This window comes from Phalangium opilio, unplaced genomic scaffold (genome assembly GCF_054372755.1).
Source record: "Phalangium opilio isolate 3A_F unplaced genomic scaffold, DU_Popi_V2 ptg000042l_1, whole genome shotgun sequence".
NCBI classification, from domain to species: Eukaryota; Metazoa; Arthropoda; class Arachnida; order Opiliones; family Phalangiidae; genus Phalangium; species Phalangium opilio.
Window position 1 is genome coordinate 3,527,928 of NW_028324166.1, and position 27,589 is coordinate 3,555,516.

Here is a 27,589-nt window from a genome sequence, read left to right on the forward strand (position 1 = left end):
TCGTTGTACACTTCTGGATGTATGTATTAATGGTTCATGCTAGTACTCCTAGAGAAGTCTCGCCGAACCAATACGAAGTTCAATGACTTATTATAATAAACGTATGACTCAAGGCATTAATATTAGCAACAGCAAGCTGCATAAACTTCTTCGATTTTTCTTCAAGGGCCGTTTTTATAGCCTCTCTAATTTTAGCAAACAATTTGAGATTGTTTGCATACTTGTCACAAGTTTGGTGACTGATATTTAAGCTACGCACGGCATATCGGCTTCGTAACCAACTAACTGCGTTCCAACTGAATACCATGTATCCCTCTGAAGTGTTAAGAATGAAGTAAAATTGATTATACAATCAATATTACATAATTTGTTACATTTTAACCGTGCAGCGGTGGGATTGGTGCTAATGGTGGAAGCTACACTCTTAATGCGTGTAAGCTATTGTAAGGTGTACGTGTAATATGTCGATAGAATTATTTTAGAGTTAGTTAAACGTGTGTCGGAATTTCAGACGGTCAGTAACAACGGATTGTAAAATGCTACGAGAAGGTGAGTTTTCTTAAAGTGGTTTCGTATTTGAAAGTACGTGTTCTATAGCTGAACAATTATGTTTTAAAAATATGAGTATTTAGAAAAATATCTGTGTTTTACTGGTGACATTGTTATCAGGAAAAAGTGTGCCTAAGCTGATAATGTAAGTAGTTCAAAGTGTAACAACACAAGATTTTAAAGTTATTGTTTAATTTATTCGTAATAAGTTAACATCGTTATTTAAAGGTATTGTTGAAAATTTCCACTGTTGTGCTATTACACTTTGAACAGTATCCTTTACATTGCCAGCTTAGGCACACTTCGTTTTACCTTTAAACGTACACTTCTGCTAGATAAATGCTCATTAACGTTCTTAGATTGGAAGCTATTGAAATTGTCTGTAACAAGATGAGCACTCTGATATGTCTTACTCCCCATGTGTGCCAATTTCCTTGTTTTAGGGGCCAGCCAATGTTTGGGGGCCCTTAACTCCAAAACTAAATGTTTTAGACCCCATGTTATGTGACACTTTTCACTCAGCATAACCAAAGACCAAACTCTTCAATTTGTGGCATACTTATCAAAAACCACCTGTATATTGTTTCCATTAAAGGGGCACAGAAAATGCCTCCATTTTTAGTGCTGCAGTTTTGTCAGACCCACTGTGAGCCAAATTGGTCAAATACCATTTCAAACCGAACTGCTAGCCTTTATCTGCGCAATTTTTGACTCGCCAACATTCTGGCAACACTTTTGGGAAAGGAAAAACCCCCTATCAGAGTGTAAATTCGATGTCAAATCCCTGGAACGTACGCGTTTACTTCCAAGGAAAATATTAATAAACTTCTGTCAAACTTTGTTTCCGTAAACTATGCACGATAGGGTTAAGCAAGCGTGCACGATATTTTAATTAAGTTCCTAGGTAGCAAATTATAGTTCTTTCAACTTTCTTTATCAAATTAAGGTTGGCGATCGATTAGAAAAACAAAACTCTGGCTTTTAACGAACAGCAAGGCACTTATTATATCGTCGTTAAAACTTTCTGACATTTCCTAGTTATATCTCGAGTACACAGGGTGTTTCTGACAAGTCTACCATAAATTAAAAGGTGTATTTATGGGGTCAAACTGAGTTGAAAGTCTCAAAGAACATCTCGAATCTCGATACGGAGATATGGGCTCCAAAACATAGAATGGCTCCTAAAAGAAGAAAATAAACACATACGTGAATTAGTTAGCTTTACCAGAAGGGGATAATAGAAGAAGGATAACACTCCTCCTCCTCTTAATACTTTAGTTACGTAACATCATTCTTCCCAGGCTCATGCAACTTCTAGTTTGCTCTCCTGACTGCTAATCAAACTTCAGATGGGTAACTATCGTACCGTGGGGTTAATTCTATAACTGTTTGGTACTAAATCCCCAGCAATCAACCCACAAACCTTGATTGTCTTAACGTGGGACAAAAATCCACAAGCACATGCGTCTTGTCAAATAGTTAAGCAGCGCTAATAGAGTAATGATGAGGGAACTATTTAGATCGCGTATGTGATTCGGTTTAGTAATCGTGCTCCAAACGTTAAATGAGGATGGAAAGAATCATGTTACAATTGTCCCGGTTTGTGGTACACTTCTCTCGAAGAGAAGTATTATATACATCTGGCTTTACTTTACAAGCGTCGGCACACTTCTACTCATTTAATAGTACACTTCTTCATTAACGCAATTAATAAGATTGATAAATATAAGGCTCACGGATTATTTCCATGTTTTATCAAAAAGAATTGGTGATTTCTTAAAATCTTTCGAAGTTTACATAAAGACTTCGATACTTCCTCTTTATTTCGCCGATTTTTTTTTTGAGAAGCTCAAATGTTAGACCCCTCTCGGATATTCACTCAAGCTTGAAGCTTCGCTCTCACTAAAGTTGCTTCCACCGTTTTCATGGTATAAAATAATTAGTATCCACAATAGTTAAACTGTTAAACGCACTTTGCTTAAAAAGAAAGTTTCAAACGTAGATTAGTTCATATATTCCTGCCACGTTTTCATTTGCGTTGGATCGACAATAGCGACTCTCTAACATTAGCAATATTAAAATCTAGGTTTATTTCCATAGGGAATAGTACGTTTCAGTGTTAAATTTCGTCGATTCATAGGGTGAAATCACCTATAATTTGCTTCGCACGCGTCAAATAATGTGCATTTTTCCTTTTTTCCACCGAAGAAAGCCTTAAGGAGTTTAACATTTATGTTGCAAGAAAGACCTTACTAACGAGACGTTAAAATGCTTTCCATTCTCGTAACCAAGCGTGGTTTAAAAATACAAATTCTAAATAATTTTGCGTAAAATTTAAGATGTGTCCAAACGAGTATTGAGAAATACTTCAAACAAGATTAGAAATCAAAGAGGAAATCAGGAAAAAGTGAAAAATCAAAGAGGAAATCAGGAAAAAGTGAAGAAATCAAAGAGGAAATCAGGAAAAAATGAAGAAATCTAAGAATAAATCACGGAAAAAGTGACGAAATCAAAAGAGGAAATCACGGAAAAAGTGAAGAAATCAAAAGAGGAAATCACGGAAAAAGTGAAGAAATCAAAAGAGGAAATCACGGAAAAAGTGAAGAAATCAAACGAGGAAATCAAGAAAAAGTGAAGAAATCAAACGAGGAAATCAGGGAAAAGAGAGAAAATCAAAGAAAAAAATCTCAGAAAAGTGAGGAAATCAAAGACGTATCCAATAACAGGTTATTGTGCGTGGGACCTCTTGTGAACCATACGTGTCTATTGAACGGGCGCGTAAGCGAAATGCATAGTGGAACGTACGAGATGGGAATCCATAATACGTTAGTATTTATTCATATTCATGGTGTAAGCATCTTCATTGCACCTCTCCCTGATTCAAATAACGATTAATATCAATATAAAGTGCACCAGTCATCAATCATTTAAGCTCACTTTAATAATATTAGATGTAACATTCAGTATTATTTTTTTACGTAACAAAAAACAGAACTTAATTGTTAATTCTCAAACTTTATATAAGTTTGTTTTTCTAGCGACCCAACTAACACGATAATCCTTTTACTTAGCATGCAACAATAGAAGTATAATATTTAAGCAATGTTTAGGAAATATCACAAGGGCATAACATAGCTCCAAGGGACAAATTTAACATGTTAAGATCGAGGGTTTTTGTGTCAGATTTTCATAGTTGAGTGTTGATAAAAATTATACCTGTAGAGTAAACTGCCTTTGACCCCCTCTTGACTCTCTTGGCACTACCCAGTTTCTGCCTGGGGCTCTGGAAGAACTAGCGTTTCCTTATGTAATAGACCATTTAATTAATTTCAGAAGAGAAGCGTGAACCATTGGGGCGGGGCCGTCTTCTTGGGTTCTTTCCCTCGCGCCAAGAAAAACCACTAGAGATAGTGCGAGTAGCCTAACCTCCCGCGTGTAGTGAACGCGGGCTCCGTCTGGCGTTGCCTCTAGGCGCGATGGAAGTAACCTAAGAAGGCGGCGACCTACCGCCTATCTGTTGGTTTCTCTGAAAGTGATAAATGGAATGGTCTATTTATTCTTTATTTCAAAAAGTACAGGTACAAAAAAAACGATTTTTGCAAAGAAAAAGCTAACTTCGAAATATATAATTTAACTCGAAACGTCTTGGCGAAAAAGTACTCTTAATTTTCGTAAATTTAATGAACTAACATCACGTAAAAAGCATTGCAATTTAACGTCCTCGTAATTTAATGGTTTATTTTAACGCCAATACCGAATGTAAAACGTGCTTAGAAAATTCAATTACGACATCTTACCAAAATAAAACCAAACTTCTTAAAGTAATTGTCCCCTCCTGTGGCGCCAACCAATTTTAACTTGTAAAAGACACCAATCAGAACTAGTCTACGAGGAAGGAGCCTAAATTAGCCTTGAGAAGTTAAGCCTTGAAGGAGAGCGGAGGGATGGAGTGGCTACATCATATCTATAACGTTGGCTCTGTACCCCCTCCTAAGGGACGGGTAGGGTACATATTGCGAATAAAATGGCGCTACCGCGCGCGAGGTACCCTGGGAGAGATTCGTTGCCACACGTCGCCCTTCATCATAACCACTCCATCTCACCTCATTTCTCCCTGCTTAACCGGCCCGCTCACCCCCTCGACTATGGGAGCATCTAGTGGCATTGGCCTAAACTAAACCACAGCTGGCGTTTACTTTAATGTTAATAATGCTATAATAAAAGAGTTTAGACTTAATGATTTTCGAGCTAAAGTATAATGACCAATGTTGTGATCAATTTTTGTGACGCCAAGTTACCGTAATGTCTTTACTCGTTTCATGACATAAATTTCACAAAACGAATCGACCGATGTATTATTATTAGAATTAGAGTGGGTTGACCAGGAAGAACAGTACTTTAAAATGTACAGCTGTTCATTTACGCATGCTCCCAGTAAAATCGAATATTTTAATGTTAAATCACGTACGTTTGCCATATATGTAGTTATTTGGGTTGAGTGTGCCAAGTTTGATGGAATACGAGGTTTGTCGGTGCTAATTCATCTCAAAATGACGACGAAACTACTGCTGGTAAAAAATGTCGTGAAGTTTTTAAATATTTTTGGGATTTTGAGGTATTGGTTAATACGTAGGTAACATTTGAGAAGGTTTTCAGTGGTTTTGAATATACCTGTGTTTTGTGTTTGTGTAGATCAGATACATACAGATGAAAAACAAAGTTTGATTAAGAAAAGATCCGCTACTAGAGAAAGATTTCGTACAATTATGGCGTTCCCTTTGTTTTTTGTGGCGTCACCAAATTGTTTTCTAACCTCATACCTCTTCCATTATCCGGAGGTGCAAATTCCAAATTATCCATGACCCATCAAACTAATTCGAATTTTAAAATCGTTCGGAGTTATCTCCTGGATGCAGATTGGTCTTATAATTATTAGAAGAATCCATAAAAAGGCACTTAATTTTCCTTTTCACCCTCCCTTTAAACCATAGCAATACTGCGCTTGAAGGCCATGAATACTATTAACATAGCTCCTTTATAGCTTAGCAAACTTACATTAAAACGTGCTTTGTAATATTGTGCGAAAAACAATATAAAACTGAAGGTTGCCGCCAAACAAAAAGTAAGTGATAATCAATTCAAGTGTAAATATTGAAGCAACAGCGGGTTAGAGATTTAGCTTCGACATAGGTTTATTACCATTAAGACTAAGAGCCATAATATCATGAATTTATTCACAAAAATGAAAAACTAACAGGCTTCATAGATAAGAACACATGTATACTTTCGTTCACAGATTCTAGCCTTTGGCTGTAGACGCCAGGTAAAATGGGAAGCAAACGACCCTCTTATCCCCTACACGAACCAACCAATCAAAAAAGAGGTTTTAGGGGTCAAAGGTTTCTTGAAAAAGTAATGTATAGTGGCGATGCAAACGTCAATTCTTGGTACTAGATCTTGCATAGGCAGCTATACGGAGCCAATTTACGTATGTTCCCTGTTGCACGGTCGTGAAGATAATCAAACGCAGAGGGGGTCGACACTATTCTGAGAGGCGAAAGGGGGTTTCTCATATTACACGGCACTAGCAACGAAGTACACTTTATTATTTTATCTTTGAACTTTTGCTATCACTCACGAATACAGAAGACGAAACGTGCTTTTTGAAACCATTAATAGATAGCCCATATCGGTTTGATCTTGGTTTTCTAAATTTATAATATGTATCATTTAAGTAATTTAGACCTAAGGATGATCGATTTTAAATTAACACTAGAAACTATGGCTGCTAGTTATCTTGTATTTTTTATGGTGCCAAGTAAACATAAAGTCATTTCGTGACAGTAATATTAAAACGTCATGGAGTAATTATTTGAACGACAGTGGACTGAAAGACGAGTCAGACCATGGAATACTGATGTTTTGTGGATTGCCATCTCTGACGGTCCATAAGGTATTTCGCCTAGAAAAACTAAGACTTTTAACCCCCCCTCCCAAACTTGAGAGCGAGAGAAATTCGTATTTTCTCTCTGTGCGCATGGGTGAAATTTCAAACCCACCACCCAGGAAGGATTCTCGGCAGAGATATAGTTCCTTTTTCTCACGTGACTCGATTTAGATTCGTCTGACACCCGCTGGCGTACCACATTTTCGTGCTCATATTTAGGCTTAGTTACCATCCATAATACGTTAGTTTTTATACACATCCATGGTCAGACGACCAAGAATAATTGTGGCTATCAGACAAAGAAAAGGTTGTCCCACGTGTAACTAGTCCACTATCAGAAAAGAAAATTTTGAATATTTTTACTATGCCTAGTTGGTTGTTTTAGCGTTGGTGACACGCTCCTAGTTAGATCTTAATGTGTATTTAGCGTTAAAACGAAAATAAAAGGGTCGGTCTGGAACTTTTTATTTACCGTTAAAAGGAAAATATAAAGGTCGGTCTGGAACTTTCAAAATATGATCCGTATATCGAAATCGAGTTTGCTCAAACAAACACCTTTGCGGTTATCTGAACTTAGCATGACTATAGTCGTTAACCGTGACTTCATTGTTTGTCCAAAATAATAAAAGGAAAACATTCGATACGTTAAATCGCCAGAAGTCTACATTTTGAAGCATACGTGTTACAGCAACCACATTTAAATCTGAGCTGAAAATAATCACGAGTGTTGAAGGAATTGAGTCAATTATTGAGGCAGTAAGAAGAGCGTAACCACGTCGTCTCTGAGCCAAGCATAAAATATTTACTGGAAAATCAAGTGATTTTTAATCGATTCTTCTACTAATTATGAGATCAATCTGAAAAAGGAAACATTCAGGAAATTCTTCCGAATGATTTTAAAATTCGAAGTAGGTTCAGATTTTAAGGATAATTTTAAATAAGGACCTAGGACCAATCGAGAAACGCCCTGCCTTTTTATTAACAAAATTCTCATGGGACTTTCCGTGTCGAATGAAATTTATCACGAGATTTGATAAAATTTGCGCGCGACTTGACAATCGTGGCACGAGACATGGAGTGTGCCACGTGAATTTTGTTAATAAAAAGGCAGGGCGTTACGCTATTGGTCGTAGGTCCTTATTTAAAATCTGAACCTAATTTGAGTTTTAAAATCATTCGGAAGTATTTCCTGAAGGTTTCACTAAGCAGACTGGTCTTATAATTAGAAGAAGAATCGATAAAAAAAATCACTTGATTTTCTACTTCACCCTCCCTTTAATACTCGCACGAGTGAAAGAGCAAACCAAATAACATTTAATAGGTTTGAACTCCGTAAACTATGATAATATTCAAGAACTAAAAATATTCAAATGGACCCAATGGCTCAAAAGAAAAGCCAAACTACTTTCGTTGGGAAGTAACAAAAAGATAACCTAATGTTAAAGTAGAGCGCTGATTGGTCGACCAAAGAACCTAGAGACAAAGCGAGACTTCCTGATTTTGCGTCGCAAGGATCGGTTTCACTTACTTCACTTTCGATTTCATGTAATGAGAATCCGAAACCAAAACACACTCGAACTCTAGGTAGTGTTTTAAGTTATAAATTTCTGGTATCTCGTACCTTCAAAATGCATTAAACGAAACATCCCATATTCATTGTTGTTGGTTTGGAAGCACCAGCAGCTGGTTAGTATAGTAAAAACTTTTAATGGTTTAAGTATGAAGTTAGCAAACGCGTTGTTTGCGTCCAATAATTGAGGTAGAATTACCTTCACAAAAAAACTCGGATTTTTATCCACATAGTAGCAATAGACAGTCATTAATAAAGTGCTACACAGTTAACGAGTTTTAATTTTTGAGGTTTTTTATATAACCGTTATAATGAATTAGAAAATGTCCCCAGTTCATGAAGAAAAGGCAATGGTATCGTAAATTGAAATAGCGTATAAATATGGAAATAATTGTTTGGCTAAAGTAAGAAAATAGTTCTTTTAGTTACTGGGTTGACCCTTGAGGTGTGCGATCAATCAGGGAAGTGTGTGAGGTTGGTACAAGTGGTGGAGGATTTAGCTAGAATTTGGGGTAAGTAACTGTCTGTGGACCAACAGTTCCGCGAACTTTGTCGCACCGACATGCTACCAACTAAATAAATAGAGTTTAGTATTGCGCAGTATTGAAGAGAACAAAACATTTCTAACTTATCTGTAAGCCGTGAGAATGCCGACGGAACAAATGGGTATACTAAACTGCAGATTCGTGAAACCAAGGTATAAAAATAAATATGAAATAGGAAAAACTCCATTTTTCACCAGATTATCTATTAGATATTAAGTAGTTTTTCTGATAATTAAATTAAAGCTCAGACCCGAGCTAAGTAAATATAACTTAAATAATTTTTGTTATTTTTTTATTATCTGTAATTAGTATGAATAATTTAATTAAATAATTTAGAACTATTGGTGAAATTAAAGCCGCCTTGGTTATTTCAAACTGTCCATTCGATTTCAAAGATCTGTAGTTTGGTATACCGATTTATTTCGTCATCAGTATCGCGATTTAAAGACTAAAATAAATGTTAGTATCACAAATAAAATGTGTACATTAGGTTTAACAATCAGTCCTTGATGTTTGAAGCTTAAACTGCAACAATCGCGTTTACTTTTAGGTCTATGCAAATGGTGAAGATCACACAAATTTCGTAAAATGCAATCACCATCTAACTATACTACACAAGGGGTGTTATATCCTGCCTGTTACCAATGTCAAAATTCCATATGCGCTACAATTTTCGTAAGTTTGCTTACTTTAACAAGTAACGCGCAACTGAATGTCTGTTAGTTACGGAAAATTAACCTAGATTATAATCAGCGTTACTTAATTTTTCCAGAACGCGCATTTACCTAAGAATGTGACGAAAGTTTTTGAATGTGCTGTTAGAGGCAGCGAATTTGTCCTCAGAATAGGTGGCATTGAAGTAATGTTCAGTTTATTTTTTTAAAGAGAATATAAAGAGGGCATTGGCGGGTGGGTAAAAATTAAGTACGTCATAATCTCGTGACCGAGGAAAGGCGTGGTTCAAAGAAACTTAATTCGATTCATTTCGAATCTACCGACCACTTTCGGGGGATTGGTGCTGTCAGCTCGCGAAAAACAAGGACTGGGCGTTCCAGTCACACTCCATGCGGAGTTTATGTATCTTGACGTCACACGTGCCTGTGACGTATTTAAAATGATTTTACCCACCCGCCGATGCCTTCTTTACAGTCACTTTAAAATACTAAGCAGTAATCTATTTCAACTTATCTTTTTTAGTCAGCACCAATGATGCACAAGGGACCGACAGGAAAATTGAAAGGTTTAGTCGTCGATATGATCAGATATCTAACCAGAGTTATGAAACTAAGGTAAATAAACGATAAAGAAATTCATATCACATACTAATAAAATAATACTTCAATACTCACGGACCTTTACAGCATTTTTCCGTATTAATATGAAACTTAAAAATCAGGGCTAGCAGGGAAAAGCTAATATACACCTAAAAATAAATTCATTCAAAATTTACAACGGCCTTACGAGTTTCTAAACCGGGCTTTCACGAATGAGGGGTAATCTTATTGGTTCGCTTAGAAATGCGCAGAGGCAAAATTTTAGTGTCAGAATGTTTTCAGCCAATGAAAAAATGCCACCTTTGAGTTTGTATTTCTGTTCACTAGATGGCGCTTGCTTCATTTTCAATCTGCCCCTTAACGGGCGTATATACAGGGTGTTTGTGAAAAGTCCATCAATAATGAAAGGGCGTATTTATTGGGCCATTTTGAGTCGAAAATGTTCTATGACATTTTGCCGTCCGAGCCACGGTTTTCGAGTTATGATTTGAATATTTTAGGGATGACCCCTTCATTAAATTAGCGCTGTCTTTCAATTTCTTAATTAAATTTAAGGGGTCATCCGTAAATTACTCCAATCATAACTTGAAAACAGTGGCCCGAACGGAAAAATGTCATAGAACATTTTCGACTCAAAATGGCCCAATAAATACGCCCTTTCATTATTGATGGACCTTTCACAAACACCCTGTATATGGCCAGCTTGTTTATTTTATTTTTAGGTCTATTAGGCACACTTCTACCTTTAAACATATAGGGAGAGGGCAAACCCATTCTTGCCACGTCATAGGCTTATATCTCTTACCTCGATTCCTTCCCCCTAACGGGGGAATTTCAGTTTCGCGCCTACAAACGCTCCCCTAAGTAGAGGTATAAAATGACGTCGCATGTTCTTTCCCTCCCTGACAAACGCCCTCTCCCTATACTTCTGCAAAAGAAGGCTCATTAACGTTCTTAGATTGGGGGCTATTGAAATTGTCGAAACAAGATGGGAACTCTGATATGTCTTACTCCCCATGTGTGCCAGATTCCATGTTTTAGGGGCCAATCAATGCTTGGGGGCCCGTACCTCCGTAAATAAATGTTTTAGACCCCATGTTCTTTCACACTTTTCACTCAGTCTGACCCAAAGGACACGCCCTTTAATTTACGGCAGACTTATCAGAAACACCCAGTATAAGTGTTAGTCATAAAGCATAAAGCTATACATTTTATTTCAGTTATATTTTTTTCGAGTGCGATGACCCTCAAATGGGATTTTGGAACGGTGCTAAATGGACTGGGTGCTTAGGAATGATACAGAGAAAAGTGAGATCACTTTCATTTGTCCAATCATAAATAAAATAACACGAAATCTATTAGGAAATTGATTTGTTCCTAATGCCAGCGGCACCTTCGCCTCAACGCATGGAAATATCGATACCGACCGCACCTTTAGTCAATGCTGATTTAATCATGATGTCGGGAGAACCTGAGAAAGTCAGCGTCAACTCCTTGGCGGCGCTTAATCACTTTCAAAACCATGTTCGTATTAAAATTATTACAGTCACAGATCGTTTAAGACTGTTGTTTAATTATGGAATCAAAAAGGGTGTTTACACGATCTCGACAAATTGTTCGAAGTTTATTGCAAAGCGTGGGTCCATTGGCACCCCTACCATGGTGGAACCAATGAGACCTAGTGTATTAGGGCGGAGTTATAGCCTGCTAACCTGCTGTGCACTAGGGAATTCATATTGTTGGGACATCAATGGACCCAGAGTTTCGCTTGAAACTGCAGATGATAGTCATTGTGTTTATTGGTTTAACCTGAATATTTTGAATCTGCAGGTTTGGATGTCTTTCGTCGCGGCATTTATCTTAGTTACGAGTCTTTCGTTGATAAGTGAACGTTTTTGGAGGAAAAGAACGAGAAAAGCTCGTTTGAATTCAATGAGAATGATGCCAATAAATAAAAAAGCAGAGGCCTACAACGTCAGTAGGACAATCTTCGCCTTCTTCGGAACCCTTGCCTTTCAGTGTAAGTGCTTGTAATCAAAGACAACAGAAATAACAGAATGTGGGTATAAAATTAATATATGAATGACTTTTCCACACAGCCGTGCCTTTCTCAAATCCCGATGACAGTTGGAGAATATTGCTAGCCACTTGGACGTTTTCTATGATGGTCCTCATGAATTTGTTTAGTGGTCAATTGACCGCTGCTATGACTATTTCAAACGAGTACATAAAGATGGATAGTTTAGCGGACGTTCTAAAATTCAAGAATCTCAAGCCAATAATCATGGCAAGAACGTCTTTCGCGTACTTTTTCGCAGTAAGTAGCATCAGAAGTATATAATACTTCTCTTCGAGAGAAGTGTACCACAAAGAGGTGTAATTGTAACATGATTCTTCCCAACATCAGAAAATTTAGAGCAAGGTTACTAACCCAAATCACATACCCGATAAATAGTTACCTCATCATTACTCTAGAAAGCATTTAATTATTTGCCAAGGCGCATGCGCTTGTGGATTTTTGTCCCACGTCAAAACGAGGTTTGTGGGTTGATTGCTGAGGATTTAGTACCAAACAGTTATAGAATTCACCCTAGCACGGTGCGATAACCATCTGAAGTTTGATGAGCAGGAGCAAAACAAATTAGGCGAAGAATCATGTTACATAATTAAAGTTTTAAAGTATTAAGAGGATACAGACTACAGAGTGTGATCCTTCAATTATCCCCTTCTGGTAGCATATGCCATTTTTTGGTTCTATGAACATAAGTTGACGGTAGCAAAATTTATTGTGAGAGGCTCCCAGCGGTCACGCAACTACACGCTCCCCCCCCCCAAATTATTTGATAGTTCTGGGTTCTTGGTATAAATAATAGGTAATTGCGTTTGCCATTTCAGTATGGTGACCCGGGAAGCGAACCTCGCTTAATTTTTGAACAAGCAGAACGCCTTGGCGGTTTGGTACCATTGAGGATTCACGCGAATCCAGATCATATCGCCGAAATGTTAAACAGAAAAGCGGTGATTATTGGCCCACCGTTTGCGTTGAAGTCAAAAATTGGTAGAGTCTGTAAACCCGGAACAGTTCACTTTTCCCGGGAGCACTACTTTGAAAGGATGATGACAATGAGCTTACGTTTTGGATTACCTGACTGGATTGGAGAGGAAATAAACTACAGGTAAATTAACCCAAATTACTATAAAATAATAAATCGTAATAACAATGTAATTAGGTACTAGAGAGGTTAATGAAAACCTTCAGTAGTTTCATAAATGTAATTCATAAATATACTATGCAAAATTCTCTTTCATTTGGTTCAGAATGCATCGTTACATGGACGCTGGTCATGTCTTGAAATTTGTGCGGGACATGGAACTTAACGCGTCTAAATGCTCCTGGTCAGAGCCCAAAAATGATCATGAAAGAGTGCTGTCTATTGATAACGTTACTGGGCCGTTCGTTCTATGGTTTTTTGGAATATCCACCTCCATCATCGCGTTCATATCCGAAATGTTTATTGGAGAATTCCTACCGTGTTCTAGACGGGAATATCGAACGCGATACACTGCCAGAATTGTCGTACCCATAAGTTCTTCCGCAGTGAGTTCCACGTGTTCCGGAACATCCAGCAAAAGGCGGAAACGGAAACAAACATTTACGGCAAATTTGAATTCACGGCAAATAAGGTCGGATAGCTTGGCACGCGATTTAAAGAGTGACAATTGACAGTGCAGCAATAATTCGCTAAATAAACATATAAGTTCTCATTGCAGCCACGTTTGACCGTTTTCAACTTTTCGCTCTTACGCTTTTACATCTCAGATTATTTCCGTGTTCTTGGGACCACTTTTTGAGGGCCAGTAACTTTGAAACGACGCGCTTTGGGGCAATGATTCATTGGACGGTTTTTACTAAGTTTTATCAGACGGGAATAACAGAATATCCTCTTAATACTATAGTTATGTAACATGATTCTTCCCGGGCTCATGGCACCATTTTTGTTCGCTTTCCTGCTCATCAAACTTCAGATAGGTAACTATCGCACCGTGGGGTGAATTCTTTAACTGTTTGATAGTAAATCCTCAACAATCACCCCAACCTAGTCTTGACGTGGGGCAAAAACACACAAGTGCATGCGCCTTGTCAAATAGTTAAGGGCTAATAGAGTAATGATGAGGGAACTATTTATCGCGTATGTGATTCGGTTTAGTAACCTTGCTCCGAATGTTAATTCTGATGTTGGGAAGAATCATGTTTCAATTACCCTGCTTTGTGCAGTACACTTCTCTCGAAGAGAAGCATTATATACTTCTGGTTTTATCAAATGAACACCGCCCCTTAATATGTTCCAGACATTTCAGAAACTCCCCCCGCCCATTAATTTGTTTCAGAACTTTCACGAACACTCTGTATACTTAATGAAGTAAATGAAACCAATATGAGAATAAAACTGTTTACCTTTGATCTAACTGCCAATATTTATTTCACTAAACTCAGTATAATTCAATTATATCTTGCCCCCAACGAACAAAACGTAGATTACAACGAAGTTAATGAAAAAAAAATCAGCGGATCACCCAGCGAGTTCCTCAATGCGGCTGTGAATGTCAAGCAAGTTCAACAACCGGCCAATTTCTGAACACAATAATTCCATCAAGGCCTTATCGGTGGTACCAAAAGCCAGATTGAAATTTTCAAATAGCTTTTTCCTCGATTGGATGGCATTTGCGTATTCCTTTTTAAAGACATAGCACTCGAACAGCTTCAAACTGGCAATGCAAACCTCAACTAAGTCATGGATACCAGATTTCTCCCAGCTGTTCAAGAGTTCCTCGAGCACTTCTATAGTTTTATCGTAATTTGAGTTTCGATAGTGAATTTCGGCTAGGCGGAAACGGGGTCTGAACAAGTAATGATCTAAGAAAGGTGAATTTACGGACAAATTCTTAACCTTCGAAATAATATCGTCGAGAACCTCAGTGTTTTTAATCTCGAAAAAACTTTGATGAAAAAATGACAATAGTTTTTCTCGCGTTTCGAGCTTGTTGATTGGTTCTTGCCTTTCGTATTGGCATAAGGCGCAATCGCAGACGTAACCCAGATTCAGCGCGTGTTGATTACGACTAGACAACGATTCCAACATCCTATTGTAGGGTAATAGAAGCTCTTCACCCTTTTTTAAATGTTTTAAACTCCGAATTTGAAGGACATTTCCGTATACGGTAGAAGAACAGTTGAAGTTGAAACAATCACTGTTGATGTAGGATCTCATCAACCACAGACCAAAGACGCTAACTACGTCGTAGACGGAAGTAACATTGGTCATGTTGATAGTAACGATACCTAGATTTGATAGCCATAGTGAAAATTAATATCATATTACCCTCTACGTTGAACATTATAACAATTTTACACAAGTAATATTGCTTCAAATTAGACACGACGTCAATATTGGTAGTCCAAATTGTATGGCTTAAAATGACGAATTCCAATATGGTCGCCAAAACCAAGGCAAAAGATAGGGGACGTCACGAGAAAGTTCGTAGTAGCGGACTATAGCATACCTTTGATTCTTTCCAAATCAACCTTTAAATCATCATTAGGCTTTAAGTATCCCAATTGCCTTCCGGCAGACAATTGGTAAAGCTCCCGGGCAGACTCAAGATCGGTTTTAACTATCTTAGCAATATGGTTAGACAATTTATCAATGGCATCCGTATAAGATCTTGATAATGGTCCCGAAACCATCGCGTAGGGTTTGCTGCAGAGCAGTAACGTTCCTGGTTTCACGTCTTCCGTTAGAACCAAACCACGCCCCTTATTAAGGTCAACGTCCTTCACTTCAACTTGTCCAACGTAATCGGCGATTTCGTGAAAAGTCGTTTCGCTTCTTATATACGAGCGGAGAAATTCCACCATATCGTATTTTCCAAAATCCCTCTGAGCGATCAGCTTCTTAATAAATACCAGAAGTTTCTCTAAATGCCGATTTGGGCTGTCGCCCGTATTCAACTTATTTTCCAGGAGTTCCCTGGCTTCTTCGTACCGTTTTAACGCGGTGTAAGCTTTGGCCACTGTGTAAATCGCCTTGATATGGCGAGGATTTATTTCCAAACATAGCGACGCGAACTTCAAGGCCTTTTTGTAGTGGCAGCATTGAAAGTAGCATAAGGCGCGGTTACAGAGTAACGTTTCGTCCTTAGGGTTCAGTTGAAGCCCCATAGTGTACTTCATAATGGCATACGGGTATTCTTTCGACGCGAAATGCGAGTTGCCCTCGGCGCGTAGACGTTGTAGTTCTAGTTTCATACGATAATCAGGAGCGTAACCAGCATGGCTCTGGTTTTCCATGGGTTTCCATTTCAAATCGGGAAATCGGTAATCGTACTCTCGGTACGATATGAAAGTAAAGTAATTAGGATCGTCACTAACCAACTATAAAAACATTATCATCATTAAGTTTTCAAATTATTTAAATTGAGGATGAAGCCAGTAATTTCTTGATGATACTTCGGTCGCTAAAATCTGAGTGAATTAACCGATATCATTACATCCTGTTCTTAATGAAAAATTTTAGCAATATGGTATCATCAAAAACAATTTCATCTTGGGCTTCATTCTCACTTTCATACGATTAAGAGTAAATTAACAACTTAACCTGAGCTATTCCTTCTGTTGAAGCTCTGAAACATGGATTAGCAATTACAAATATAGCGCCAACGTAAAACATTGACAACGCGAAGGGGTTATTGTAAAGCAAAACTCTAATGGTTCGTCTTCCCTTGGGATCCTCTGCCACGAAAGTAATGGCTTCCTTACGATATGGGTCAACCAAAACTCGGCCGATAAAAATTTTATCTGGTAACACGAAAAAATTCTACATCACTGTATGGAACTAATAAGTAACGTTGTTCAATTAAAGTAACGAAATTCTAAAGCAACTTAAAATTGTGCCCTTTTTATATCAAAACTTCCGATAACAATTGTAAAGCAATTTTCGAAGCTTAAAACCATTTAGTTAGTACTGAGAAACATTCGTAGTAGTTAAGCTTTGTGAATCAATAAAAGCAATACTTTTCAATGAAACCGAATATTGAAAATAAACGGTACTTACCGCGTACAACCTCATTAACATGATTCGACGTGGTATCTATGTACAAGATACATTGGGGTTGAAGAAGACGATCAAAATCAGTCAAGTCTCTGAGTTCCATCTCTTTCATTCGAGGAACATTTCCTCGTGCCATAATCTCCTTAATGTCCGTAAAATTGTAGTATCTACGCTAATTCCCGAGCGTAGTCGTAAAACGTGCGGCGAAACAAGTCTCAAACTATTTTGGCTATCCACGTATAATAGACCGAACCCAAGAACTCCCCGATAACTTCTGTGACTAATTATTTTTCTAAAAAACAATGACGATGTTTGCTTCGATTTTAAAGTAAAGCTAGGGCTATACGTTAACGTCACAACTTTCTATAGCTATAAGCACGCTGTGCGCCAACGGTATCTTAAAAAAGCGTGACTGGAAAAGGGTACAAAGTTTACTACTCTTTTTGCCGTCACTAGTCTATTCTAGCTGTGATGCCCATGCTCTAAACTGCAGCTCATTTCGTAAAAAAGCATAATTTGGAATCAATTGCATTTACAGTTTTTCGCAGGTTTTTTCCTGACCGTTTAAAGTAATTTTTATCCAACAAATTTTCCCACCATTCCCAGGTACTGTGGCAAGCTGCCTTCCGAAGTACGCGCAAAAAATAATTGATTTAATTGCGATATAAAAAGCGTTTAGGTTGACCCTGTTGACCCCAAATATATCAGGTTATATATAAGTCGACTTTTTGAAATGAAGATTAGTCACGACACGTAAAAATTGAAATCAGTAAAGTCATTGTTCAGAAACCGCATTATCGAAAAAGCCAAGGCCTATATGAATTATCTGTTTTTTTTTTTTAGAAAAATTTTAATATTAAGTAAGCAGAGATTTGATTTTTTTCGTTTCTCCACACTTTATGTGCTATGAAATGAACTAATTTATCTTCGAAAATTTACGATCAGAGGATTATGACGTAGACACTACCTTCTCGTCACATTATTACAATTCCGGGACTCCGGGCTTATAACCTCAGAGAGAATACTATATATAATTCCCTCCATCATCATTGGTAAATAAGCCTCTTCGATGTAACTAAGTGGGAAAGACAAGGTGTTAAAAGTCTGCCTTCCATCTCGTATAGTTAAAATTTGCTGTAAACCCCCAGCTTTCTAAACGATTGTCTGTTAAAAATTTATCATACAGTGTCATCTGCTTATTTCCGCAATCCGCTCCTGTAATCATAACTGAACAAAAACGTTAAAGTAGTAGTAACTCTAGACAAGTAGTGCAGTAAATGAGATGGATATATTTCAGACCCAACTCACGGACTGTCTGCCAAGCGCTTTTGCACTATTTAAATTTCACATAATCAATATAAAATTAAAAACAAAATCACAACGATGACACATTTATTAAATTCCATCTCGTATCTTTAAAATTTGCTGTAAACCCCCAGCTTTCTAAACGATTGCCTGTTAAAAATTTATCGTCCACTGTCCTCTGCTTATTTCCACTCCTGCTCATAACTGAACAAAACGTTAAAGTAGTAGTAACTCTAGACCAGTAGTGCAGTAAATGATATGGCTATATTTCAGACCCAACTCACGGACTGTCTGCCAAGCGCTTTTGCACTATTTAAATTTCACAAAATCAATATAAAATTAAGAACAAAATCATAACGATGACACATTTATTATTAAATTTATTCTTTTAAAACAGATTTTATTTAAAAAATAATTGTACAACATGATTGACAATAATTTACGGAATATCCGCACCTTTAAATGCGGGTTTACTTTGTTCCATTTCACCATCAGAACTGCTAGAAGAATCGCTGTCGTCACTGTCATTGTACTTGCCATCTTCCCCTTGATCCATTTTCTCTTCATTTCCTTCCTCTTCAACTTCCTCCTTATCTTCCTGAGTTTGTTTCCATTTCTTGGCCATTTCGAGAAGTTTGAGATGAGGTTGAGCAGCTTCATCCGATGGGAAAATGTAATCGAAGTATTCCTCCCAACCAGCGTCACTCTGTAATAAATAAATGTATGTTTAATTTATAATAAAGACTCGGGCTTTAAAATACCAGAAAGATAAGGATTAAGTATTTTACCCCATCTTCAGTTTGAATCTTCCTTCTCTTCTTAACTTTCTTTGGTATTTGCTTCTCAACATTTTCTAAGGATTTTTCATCCCCATATTCCATCTGGATTAAGAGATATTCAAAAACTATTTAAATTTCTCTGCTCAACACTTTCATTTTGTTAAAATTTTCAATAAATCTGGGTCCTGGATGCTCAAAAATAGTATATTTTGACGAAAATATCTATTAAATAATCTCTGGCGACACCTTGAAGGACGTTATAATTTTTTTAACTATAGTCTGTCAAACGAAAGAAGAGCCCTGAGAAATTTGTCCAAATTGGTGTCGCCACCATCGACCCCATAGTTCTTTATCAACTTGTTTTGTTTTGTCAATAGTCGTCTGTAATATAGTCTGCTATAAACAGATAGGCTTAATCGCAATAGAACCAATACATTTTGCAATATATATTTAATACGTTTATGTTTCATGGTTTTTTACGATCATCGAGTATTAAAGAATATAAAACAAAATTAACGACAAGACACCAGTTTTATCTTTGATGAACTAGCATTGCAATATATTTTAATGACATAAGTTAAAGCATCTGTATATAGCAGACTATATTACAGACGACTATTGACAAAACCAAACAAGTTGATAAAGTACTATGGCGTCGATGGTGGCGACACCAATTTGGACAAATTTCTCAGGGCTCTTCTTTCGTTTGACAGACTAGGCGAGCTACAAATTTTTCCCACCAGATGGCGACACCATCGCCTAGTTATACTGCTATTTCATTATTCCGTTTCCGTAGAACAAAACTAACTTATTAGCTACTAAATTTCAACTATTAAACAACACACTTACCTCGAATTCTTTCCACGCTTCAAGAAGCATTAGTCTTTCTTCTTTCTCATCAGTTCTACGAAGAGCTTTATTGGCTCTTTCATAAACATTTCTCGCTTGCAGCAAACCTTGACCACCGTAAGTAAACTCAAACTGGGCGAAACTAATCCAAACTTTAACATGCTGCGTTCTCTCTAGCAGTCGCTCGTAAACTTGTCTGGCTCTATCGAACTCGGATTGTTCGAGTTCAAAATCAATATAAGCTTTCCATATAACTTCCGGCATATCAAGACGAGGTTGCTGGATTGCAATCTCGTAAATCGCCCTTGCCCTATCGTAATCCCCCAAAATGGTTTCCAGTTCAGCAAACTAAAATGAAAAACGAGCATTACCATTTTAGTGTCAAGATAATCGTAATGTTCACTACCTTCATCCATGTTGTACAATTTTCAGGGGCAAACTCCAAAAACTTTTGGTATAAAATTCTGCATCGATCAAACTCTCGTAACTGAATTTCTAAATCAATGTAGCCACGGAAAATTTTGTCTTTCGGGCACATGCCAAGAGCGGCTCCCTGAAAAAAATGTTTATTCTAATGTTAAATGAATAGCACAAAATGTTTGTGACAAATTTTGACAATGCATCTTAAAGGGATGTACAATCCGTTATGTATGGGCGTGTCTATAAGACTCAAGAACTATATTTTTTAGTAGTAGCGTTACTATTTCCTGGAGTAGTGATTAGGCTGTCGTCTGCTTGAACGTCTGTTTCTACGGTAGATGCCCATAGAGTAATGTCAGTTCTACTATGCAAACGTCATACCATAGAGTAGTGTCGGTAGAGGGGGGCGTAGACTGTGTATCCCTCCCTCTAGGCGCGCTTTTCTAAGAGGGGATACTGTACGCGCCTAGTTGGGGGGATGACACTTAGCTAAGAGATAGAAGGGTATGACGTTTGCATACGTAGAACTGACATCTAGCTCTAGCTCAGTGTCATCCCCCCTACCAGGCGCGTACAGTATCCCCTCTTACAAAAGCGCGCCTAGAGGGAGGGATAAACAGTCTACGCCCCTCTCTGCCGACACTACTCTATTCCCAATGCACTGATAATGCTACGAACTTCACGCATGCTCAGTAGAGCTATATTTGATGGAAGATAAGTTTGATATAGGCCCCGCCCATACATAACGGATTGTACATCCCTTTAAAGGATCATAACCCACACGTCACTGTCTACTTTTCTCTCCCTTTAATTGAATAATGCTAACAAACGCGTGACATTTACTTTTTAATGTTAACTAGCACCTCTTTCCCAAAACTTATAATATGCTAAATATGTAGGCCTAGAGATACTTACAAGAAGTTTGCGAGCAGCGGTGAGAGATTTTTGTCGGATTTCAAACTGCGCCGCTAACAACCAGAATTTGGCGAACGTGAATACTTTATGAGGTATTAGTTTTAAACAGGCCTTGTAGACTTCCCGGGTCTTTTCATAATCTTGAACTTCTAACTCTTCGTACAAAGCGTAATTTATCCAGAGATAAATGTATCGTCTCCAATATCGCTTTTCCTAAAGAATAAAGTAAGAAAGAAAGAACGGCAATGTAGTAAACTTCCATATTTCGAATGGAAACAAGTTGGGCAGCAACCAAAATAAACCTCTCCAAGTCGAGACGAGGGCTATCTACCAACTTAAGAGGTTTTTCGTTAATAATTAAATATCAATAAAGATAATTGATATTAATTATTTTAATGGCCAGTATTTTACATTAATTCTAGTTAAGACGTTTTAAGAAACTTTATTCCTAAAATAATTTTAAACATAGCTATTTTTGACGTTTGAATTCTAGCGTATGCCTCTTTTAATATTATTTAGGGTATATAAGGCGATTGATTCACAGTAAATGATAAGAAAACCAGTATTGCGAAAAGATTTGCTCCTTTTGGCCAACTGCAAACGCGGTAACAGACACACAGACACGTCCAGTGTAATACCTCTCCATGACGTCATCGTCATTCGGAGAGGTAAAATTACAATTAAAAAGGTTAATTCACTTACTTTTGCAGGTGGAACATTGGCTATAGCTCGTTCATACGTTTCTCTGGCTGCTTCAACATCCTGTTCGCTTTCCATCAACCTCAAGTAGTCAAACCACGCATCGTAATTATGCGGATTCTCTTTAACCTCCTATTAATAATTGAAATAAAAACATATTACAATTATAAATAATACTCGCCTGGAGTTCAGGATTTCGTGAAATTCTCTTTGATATGGCATTTTTTTAATGAAAGAACTGTTTACTTCTTCGTATTGATATTTCCTCTTGCTAACAATGACATCCTCTATGCCAGCTCTGTCTCCGTATTTCTTTTCATGTATAGTGTAATTCTTGAACAGTTCCTGAGCTTCTTCTTTTGGTATTTTATCCAAAGCGTATTTGTATATGACTCTCACTCTATCGTGCTAAATAACAATGATAAGTACGTGAAAGGTCTGGCCTATAGGGACTTGGCAATTCGGGCTTAACTCCGCCCCCAGCGCCATTATGGTATGTTTTTTTAACAGAATGAAAGCTATATAAGCCCTTCCTCCTGGTATGTTTTTTAGCACTAGTGGAAGGTAGCCTGACGTTGCATGACGTAGTAGTAACATTATTCAGAACAATTACCTCTCTTTGATTTTCTTCAAATTTGGCAAAGGCAATAAAGAGCTTCTCATCCATATACTCCTCTCCGTAAAAGTCAACAGCCCTTTCGAATACCTGCCTCGCTTTAGTGATATATCCGTGAGATTCCTCAAATCGAGCAAACCTGGTCCAGTTTTTCACATGAGGGTGAACAGTCACAAGTGTGAATTCATTAAGGAAATGTATTATGCAAATACCAGGGTTCGGACGAAATTTTTATATTGAAAATACCAGCTGACTTTACTAGCTTATACCCGACGAAATTTTGACAATATCCCTGACCATTTTAAGAGCTCACTTCTTGATCACACCTGGCCCATATTTATCATTGCTCGAAGCATGGTTTGATATCCCTGACGTTTTAGGACAAATCCCTGACTTATCCCCATATTTTCCAAATCCCCGACTTATCCCCATATTTTTCCAAATCCCTGACTTATCCCCACATTTTCTTAATCCCCGACTTATCCCCACATTTTCTTAATCCCCGACTTATCCCCATATTTTCTTAATCCCCGACTTATCCTCATATTTTCCAAATCCCTGACTTATCCCCATATTTTTCCTTATCCCCGACTTATCCTCATATTTTCCAAATCCTCGACTTATCCCCATATTTTTCCAAATCCCCGACTTATCCGCATATTTTTCCAAATCCCCGACTTATCCCCATATTTTTCCAAATCTCCGACTTATCCTCATATTTTCCAAATCCCCGACTTATCCCCATATTTTCCAAATCCCTGACTTATCCTCATATTTTCCAAATCCCCGACTTATCCCCACATTTTCGAAATCCCTGACTTATCCTCATATTTTCCAAATCCCCGACTTATCCTCATATTTTTCCAAATCCCCGACTTATCCTCATATTTTTCTAAATCCCCGACTTATCCTCATATTTTTCCAAATCCCCGACTTAACCCCATATTTTCCCAATCCCCGACTTATCCCCACATTTTCCAAATCCCCGATTTATCCCCACATTTTCCAAATCCCCGATTTATCCCCACATTTTCCAAATCCCCGATTTATCCCCACATTTTCCAAATCCCCGATTTATCCCCACATTTTCCAAATCCCCGATTTATCCCCACATTTTCCAAATCCCCGATTTATCCCCACATTTTCCAAATCCCCGATTTATCCCCACATTTTCCAAATCCCCGACTTATCCCCACATTTTCCAAATCCCTGACTTATCCTCATATTTTCCAAATCCCCGACTTATCCCCACATTTTCCAAATCCCTGACTTATCCAGGTGCATTTAATGGCAGTTTTACAAGTATCAGTTCAACTCTTAAGGCAGACGATCCTACCAAATTCCGTCACACAGTCACGTCAACATAATGACCAATAAAACCCCGTTTTCTCTCACTAATATTACACCAATAACCAAGGCCCAAAACCTCAGGCCCTCACGTTTACCCGGCTGAGACCTGCGTACACGGTAACTTTAAAACAAGTCCTCCAGAGTTCAGAAACCTTTTCAACAAGGCCTATTCTATGGTCAGTTAACCTTACCAAAATCACTCACACAATGACGCCAATTTGATGCTGCTCTCTATAATATCACACCAAAAACCAAGGCCAATACCCCAAATGTTTAACCAGGACCTTTAAAACAATTCCCACCGAGCCCAGAAAGAACTCATGTTCATTATTCATAAACCAAACCAAATAAAAAGGATATATCTTTCATAAATGGCTCTGGCACGTTGAATCTCCTTGTACCTAAGCTCAAAATTGATGTAGGTATACCAGGCCTGTTCTTCTGGTTCCCATTCCATCCAACGCTCGAATACTTGTCGAGCACCGGGAATATTTCCGAGCATTTCTTCCATATACGTATACTTGTACCAAAACTGGTTAACCCTTGGCAAGATTGAAACGGCTCGATCCCATATGTTACGGGCATGATTAACTTGACGGTTCCTAAAAATAGTTCAGCTGATATAATACTACCCCCATCCGAGACGAAATTAAATTAAATTAAGTTAATTACTTCATTTCCATTTCGGCATATTTCAACCATAGTGTTACGTTCCTGTGATCCACATCCAGGGCTCTTTCAAAAACGGACCGAGCTCTGTTGGGTTGTTAAAATAGTTAATATTCTGCACAACTTTTGTTGCATTGCTTTTTATTTTATACCGCTGAATTTGCTTTTGACTCTCTTCCCATTGCGCATATTTGATCCAGTTACTTATAACGTTCCTATTTTTCCTGATATTATCTTCAAATGCCTTTCTTTTTCTAAGCTGATATTCTCCGAGTTCTTCAGGATCCGAGATTTTTTGTTTCGGAGGCTAATTTGAATACAGTTTTAGTAAATACAAATGTCTTGTATCTTTACTAATTTTTGTGGTTAGACGAACTTACTGGAGGTAAAATCTCAAGGTCTCTTTCTTTAGCTTCTCTTAAGAGTTGTTCAGCTGTGATTTGGATCTCCGCTGGTGTCTTATTTTTCACCTAAATGAAAAAAATTGAGGAATTAGACTTCATAAAGAGGAAATTAATGTAAATATTGGTGGCTTTATTTTTTCTAGTGAAACACATAAAAATTACTGTTCAGCTTGAGCAATGTGAAACACATAAAAATTACTGTTCAGCTTGAGCAATGTGAATTACATAAAAATTACTGTTCAGCTTGAGCAATGTGAAACACATAAAAATTACTGTTTCAGCTTGAGCAATGTGAAACACATAAAAATTACTGTTTCAGCTTGAGCAATGTGAAACACATAAAAATTACTGTTCAGCTTGAGCAATGTGAAACACATAAAAATTACTGTTCAGCTTGAGCAATGTGAAACACATAAAAATTACTGTTCAGCTTGAGCAATGTGAAACACATAAAAATTACTGTTCAGCTTGAGCAATGTGAAACACATAAAAATTACTGTTCAGCTTGAGCAATGTGAAACACATAAAAATTACTGTTCAGCTTGAGCAATGTGAAACACATAAAAATTACTGTTCAGCTTGAGCAATGTGAAACACATAAAAATTACTGTTCAGTTTGAGCAATGTGAAACACAAAAATTACTGTTCAGCTTGAGCAATGTGAAACACATAAAAATTACTGTTCAGCTTGAGCAATGTGACTGTTTTGTTAAAAAGTAAATGTTGGCTCCTGTGGCACCCCTAACATTCTGGCTTACCTTCTACACACAAATATTACCTTGCCAAAGGCAGGAGCCAATCAGAACATGATTGTGCATGAGGGAGGAGCTAAAACTAGCCATTGGCTAAGCTTAGAGGGCCAGTCAACTCCACCCCTTGATTATGGGAGCATCTAGTGGCATTTGATTAAACTAAACCACAACCAAGACTTGCTTTAATGGCCAGGTTTAGTTTGTGAAGATGAACTAAAATAGAGCTATATCAGAAACAGTGTGACGTCACCCATGCTATTTGCCCATAGAACCAAAGCGGTACCAAACATGGCCGTCCACTGCCAAAGCTAAGCGCGTGACGTTTTACCTAGGCACTGACGTCAAAACTGAGATAGCTCTATAGTGCTAAGGGAAATGGTTTTTAAATCCATTTTGGATATTTAGAATAAAAGGGTATCTAGTCGTTATTTACTCCAAGAACCTACGAGCAAAACTTAAAAAAATGCAACAACGAAACAGTGGGTTATGAAACACCACTGCTCCTAATGATGTTAACGAATTATTGTTTCTACATTTGTTTTAGTTAGGTTATATTAGTCTATAATCTTGAAATAATATGGAAAAAGTATATGCAGAGGGTCATGTAATGAACCCCCCGAAGGGGTTTACTCCTGGAATTCTAATTAGTTTATCAAAAGAGTTTATTTCTCATTGATCTTAGTCCAGAATGAGGGTACATCATGCCTGTCTTCATAGGTAAATTAGCAATTAAGTAAAAAAATATTTCTCACCTTGGCAACTTTCGGGATTTTCTGAGGTTTGGCACTACTTGTGCTGGCCATGATGAATTATTTAACTAAATTTGCTTAAAATTTAACTTTAAACACCGGTTCTTTCGAAATACGTAACGTCCGCGAAAACGGCTTTACAACACACACAGCGGTAAATTTAGCAGACTACATTTTCTCAGCTGGCACTGGCAGTCCCGGACTTTTGGTTTTCATCATAGCCCAATCGATCTTGCGCTCGCGTTTAGTTGTAATTAATTTCTGACGTAGAAATCAGCGACTTTTGAATTTTGATAGAGGAGATAAAAATGAGTTATTTTAGACACGGCCCACTCGATCACACTGGCTACTCCCACTATAGAGTGCTGTCAGTTGTGACGTCAGATCCAAGGTTAAACGTCACGAGTCTGCCTTTAGCAACGGGCGGCCATGACAGTTACCGTTTTTTCTTTATGGGAAAACAGCATGGGTGACGTCACACCGGCGCTTCTGACAGCACGCTATAGTGTGTTACCACGAACTTTGTAGTGACGTCACATGCTCTTATCTCTTACCTTATTTTCAGGCGACCATATTGGCAGTCGCGAGACGTCGTCAGCTTGGGCAATACAAATTCGGGACCCAATATTGACGTCACAGTTTTTCCCCCCTAGCTTCGTGGTAGCACACTATGGAGTATAGAGTGTTGTCAGTTGTGACGTCAGATCCAAGGTTAAACGTCACGAGTCTGCGGCCATGACAGTTACCGTTTTTTCTTTATGGGAAAACCGCATGGGTGACGTCACACCGGCGCTTCTGACAGCACTCTATAGACTATAGAAGCCCGTCCAAAATATTTTTTTACCTCCCCTAATGACGATGACGTCAAGGAGAGGTATTACACTGGACGTGTCTGTGTGTTTGTGTGTGTGGCAATTTTTGGCTTCTACTCCCATACTTAGAATTAAGAAGTACCACCGATCACCGGCGAATCGGCGATAGGCTAGGGTAAATCAATTTTCCTCCCCCTCCCCACCGTTTTCTTCCCCTTTTTGCTAAAGGCAAGTTCCATTAACAATTCAAAAACTTCCGATATGAATGGACTTTCG

The 27,589-nt window shown here is 37.9% G+C and overlaps 3 protein-coding genes across 3 annotated transcripts; 1 reads left to right on the forward strand and 2 right to left on the reverse strand.

Moving 5' to 3' along the window:
* The first annotated feature begins 326 nt into the window (after positions 1-326).
* Positions 327-14,347, forward strand: LOC149678424 (ionotropic receptor coreceptor Ir25a-like). The gene is made up of 10 exons (XM_089836381.1): positions 327-549; positions 9,162-9,286; positions 9,384-9,470; positions 9,809-9,900; positions 11,106-11,193; positions 11,248-11,409; positions 11,716-11,905; positions 11,985-12,202; positions 12,781-13,061; positions 13,204-14,347. The coding sequence occupies exons 2-10, from the start codon at positions 9,200-9,202 to the stop codon at positions 13,607-13,609; spliced, it is 1,611 nt and encodes a 536-aa protein (XP_089692507.1). The 5' UTR covers positions 327-549; positions 9,162-9,199; the 3' UTR covers positions 13,610-14,347.
* LOC149678425 (uncharacterized) lies at positions 14,337-17,467 on the reverse strand. Its single transcript, XM_089836380.1, has 4 exons — positions 16,998-17,467; positions 16,542-16,741; positions 15,448-16,318; positions 14,337-15,226 (listed from the first exon to the last, which is right to left on the reverse strand). The coding sequence occupies exons 1-4, from the start codon at positions 17,128-17,130 to the stop codon at positions 14,457-14,459; spliced, it is 1,974 nt and encodes a 657-aa protein (XP_089692506.1). The 5' UTR covers positions 17,131-17,467; the 3' UTR covers positions 14,337-14,456.
* Positions 17,468-18,666: 1,199 nt separating this feature from the next.
* On the reverse strand, positions 18,667-26,669 carry crn (pre-mRNA splicing factor crn). The gene is made up of 13 exons (XM_089836384.1): positions 26,505-26,669; positions 24,977-25,066; positions 24,749-24,903; positions 24,600-24,683; positions 24,288-24,529; positions 22,575-22,753; positions 22,208-22,369; positions 21,965-22,093; positions 21,263-21,475; positions 20,334-20,480; positions 19,928-20,275; positions 19,088-19,180; positions 18,667-19,005 (listed from the first exon to the last, which is right to left on the reverse strand). Exons 1-13 carry the CDS (start codon positions 26,553-26,555, stop codon positions 18,739-18,741), a joined length of 2,160 nt encoding a protein of 719 aa, XP_089692510.1. The 5' UTR covers positions 26,556-26,669; the 3' UTR covers positions 18,667-18,738.
* Between the last annotated feature and the right edge of the window lie 920 nt (positions 26,670-27,589).

What these genes read in the sequence shown, in the direction of transcription:
- LOC149678424 (XM_089836381.1), top strand. Translation starts at nt 9,200, where the DNA reads ATGCAATCACCATCTAACTATACTACACAAGGGGTGTTATATCCTGCC. An exon ending in TTAATCACTTTCAAAACCAT is followed by an intron (nt 11,410 to 11,715) that starts GTTCGTATTAAA and finishes TTGAATCTGCAG; the next exon opens with GTTTGGATGTCTTTCGTCGC. An exon ending in CGGAACCCTTGCCTTTCAGT is followed by an intron (nt 11,906 to 11,984) that starts GTAAGTGCTTGT and finishes TTTTCCACACAG; the next exon opens with CCGTGCCTTTCTCAAATCCC.
- LOC149678425 (XM_089836380.1), bottom strand. Translation starts at nt 17,130, where the DNA reads ATGGCACGAGGAAATGTTCCTCGAATGAAAGAGATGGAACTCAGAGAC. An exon ending in CAACAGAAGGAATAGCTCAG is followed by an intron (nt 16,319 to 16,541) that starts GTTAAGTTGTTA and finishes ATGTTTTTATAG; the next exon opens with TTGGTTAGTGACGATCCTAA. An exon ending in TGATTTGGAAAGAATCAAAG is followed by an intron (nt 15,227 to 15,447) that starts GTATGCTATAGT and finishes TATCAAATCTAG; the next exon opens with GTATCGTTACTATCAACATG.
- crn (XM_089836384.1), bottom strand. Translation starts at nt 26,555, where the DNA reads ATGGCCAGCACAAGTAGTGCCAAACCTCAGAAAATCCCGAAAGTTGCC. An exon ending in TATGCCGAAATGGAAATGAA is followed by an intron (nt 24,530 to 24,599) that starts GTAATTAACTTA and finishes AACTATTTTTAG; the next exon opens with GAACCGTCAAGTTAATCATG. An exon ending in CAGAGCCATTTATGAAAGAT is followed by an intron (nt 22,754 to 24,287) that starts ATATCCTTTTTA and finishes ATGAATTCACAC; the next exon opens with TTGTGACTGTTCACCCTCAT.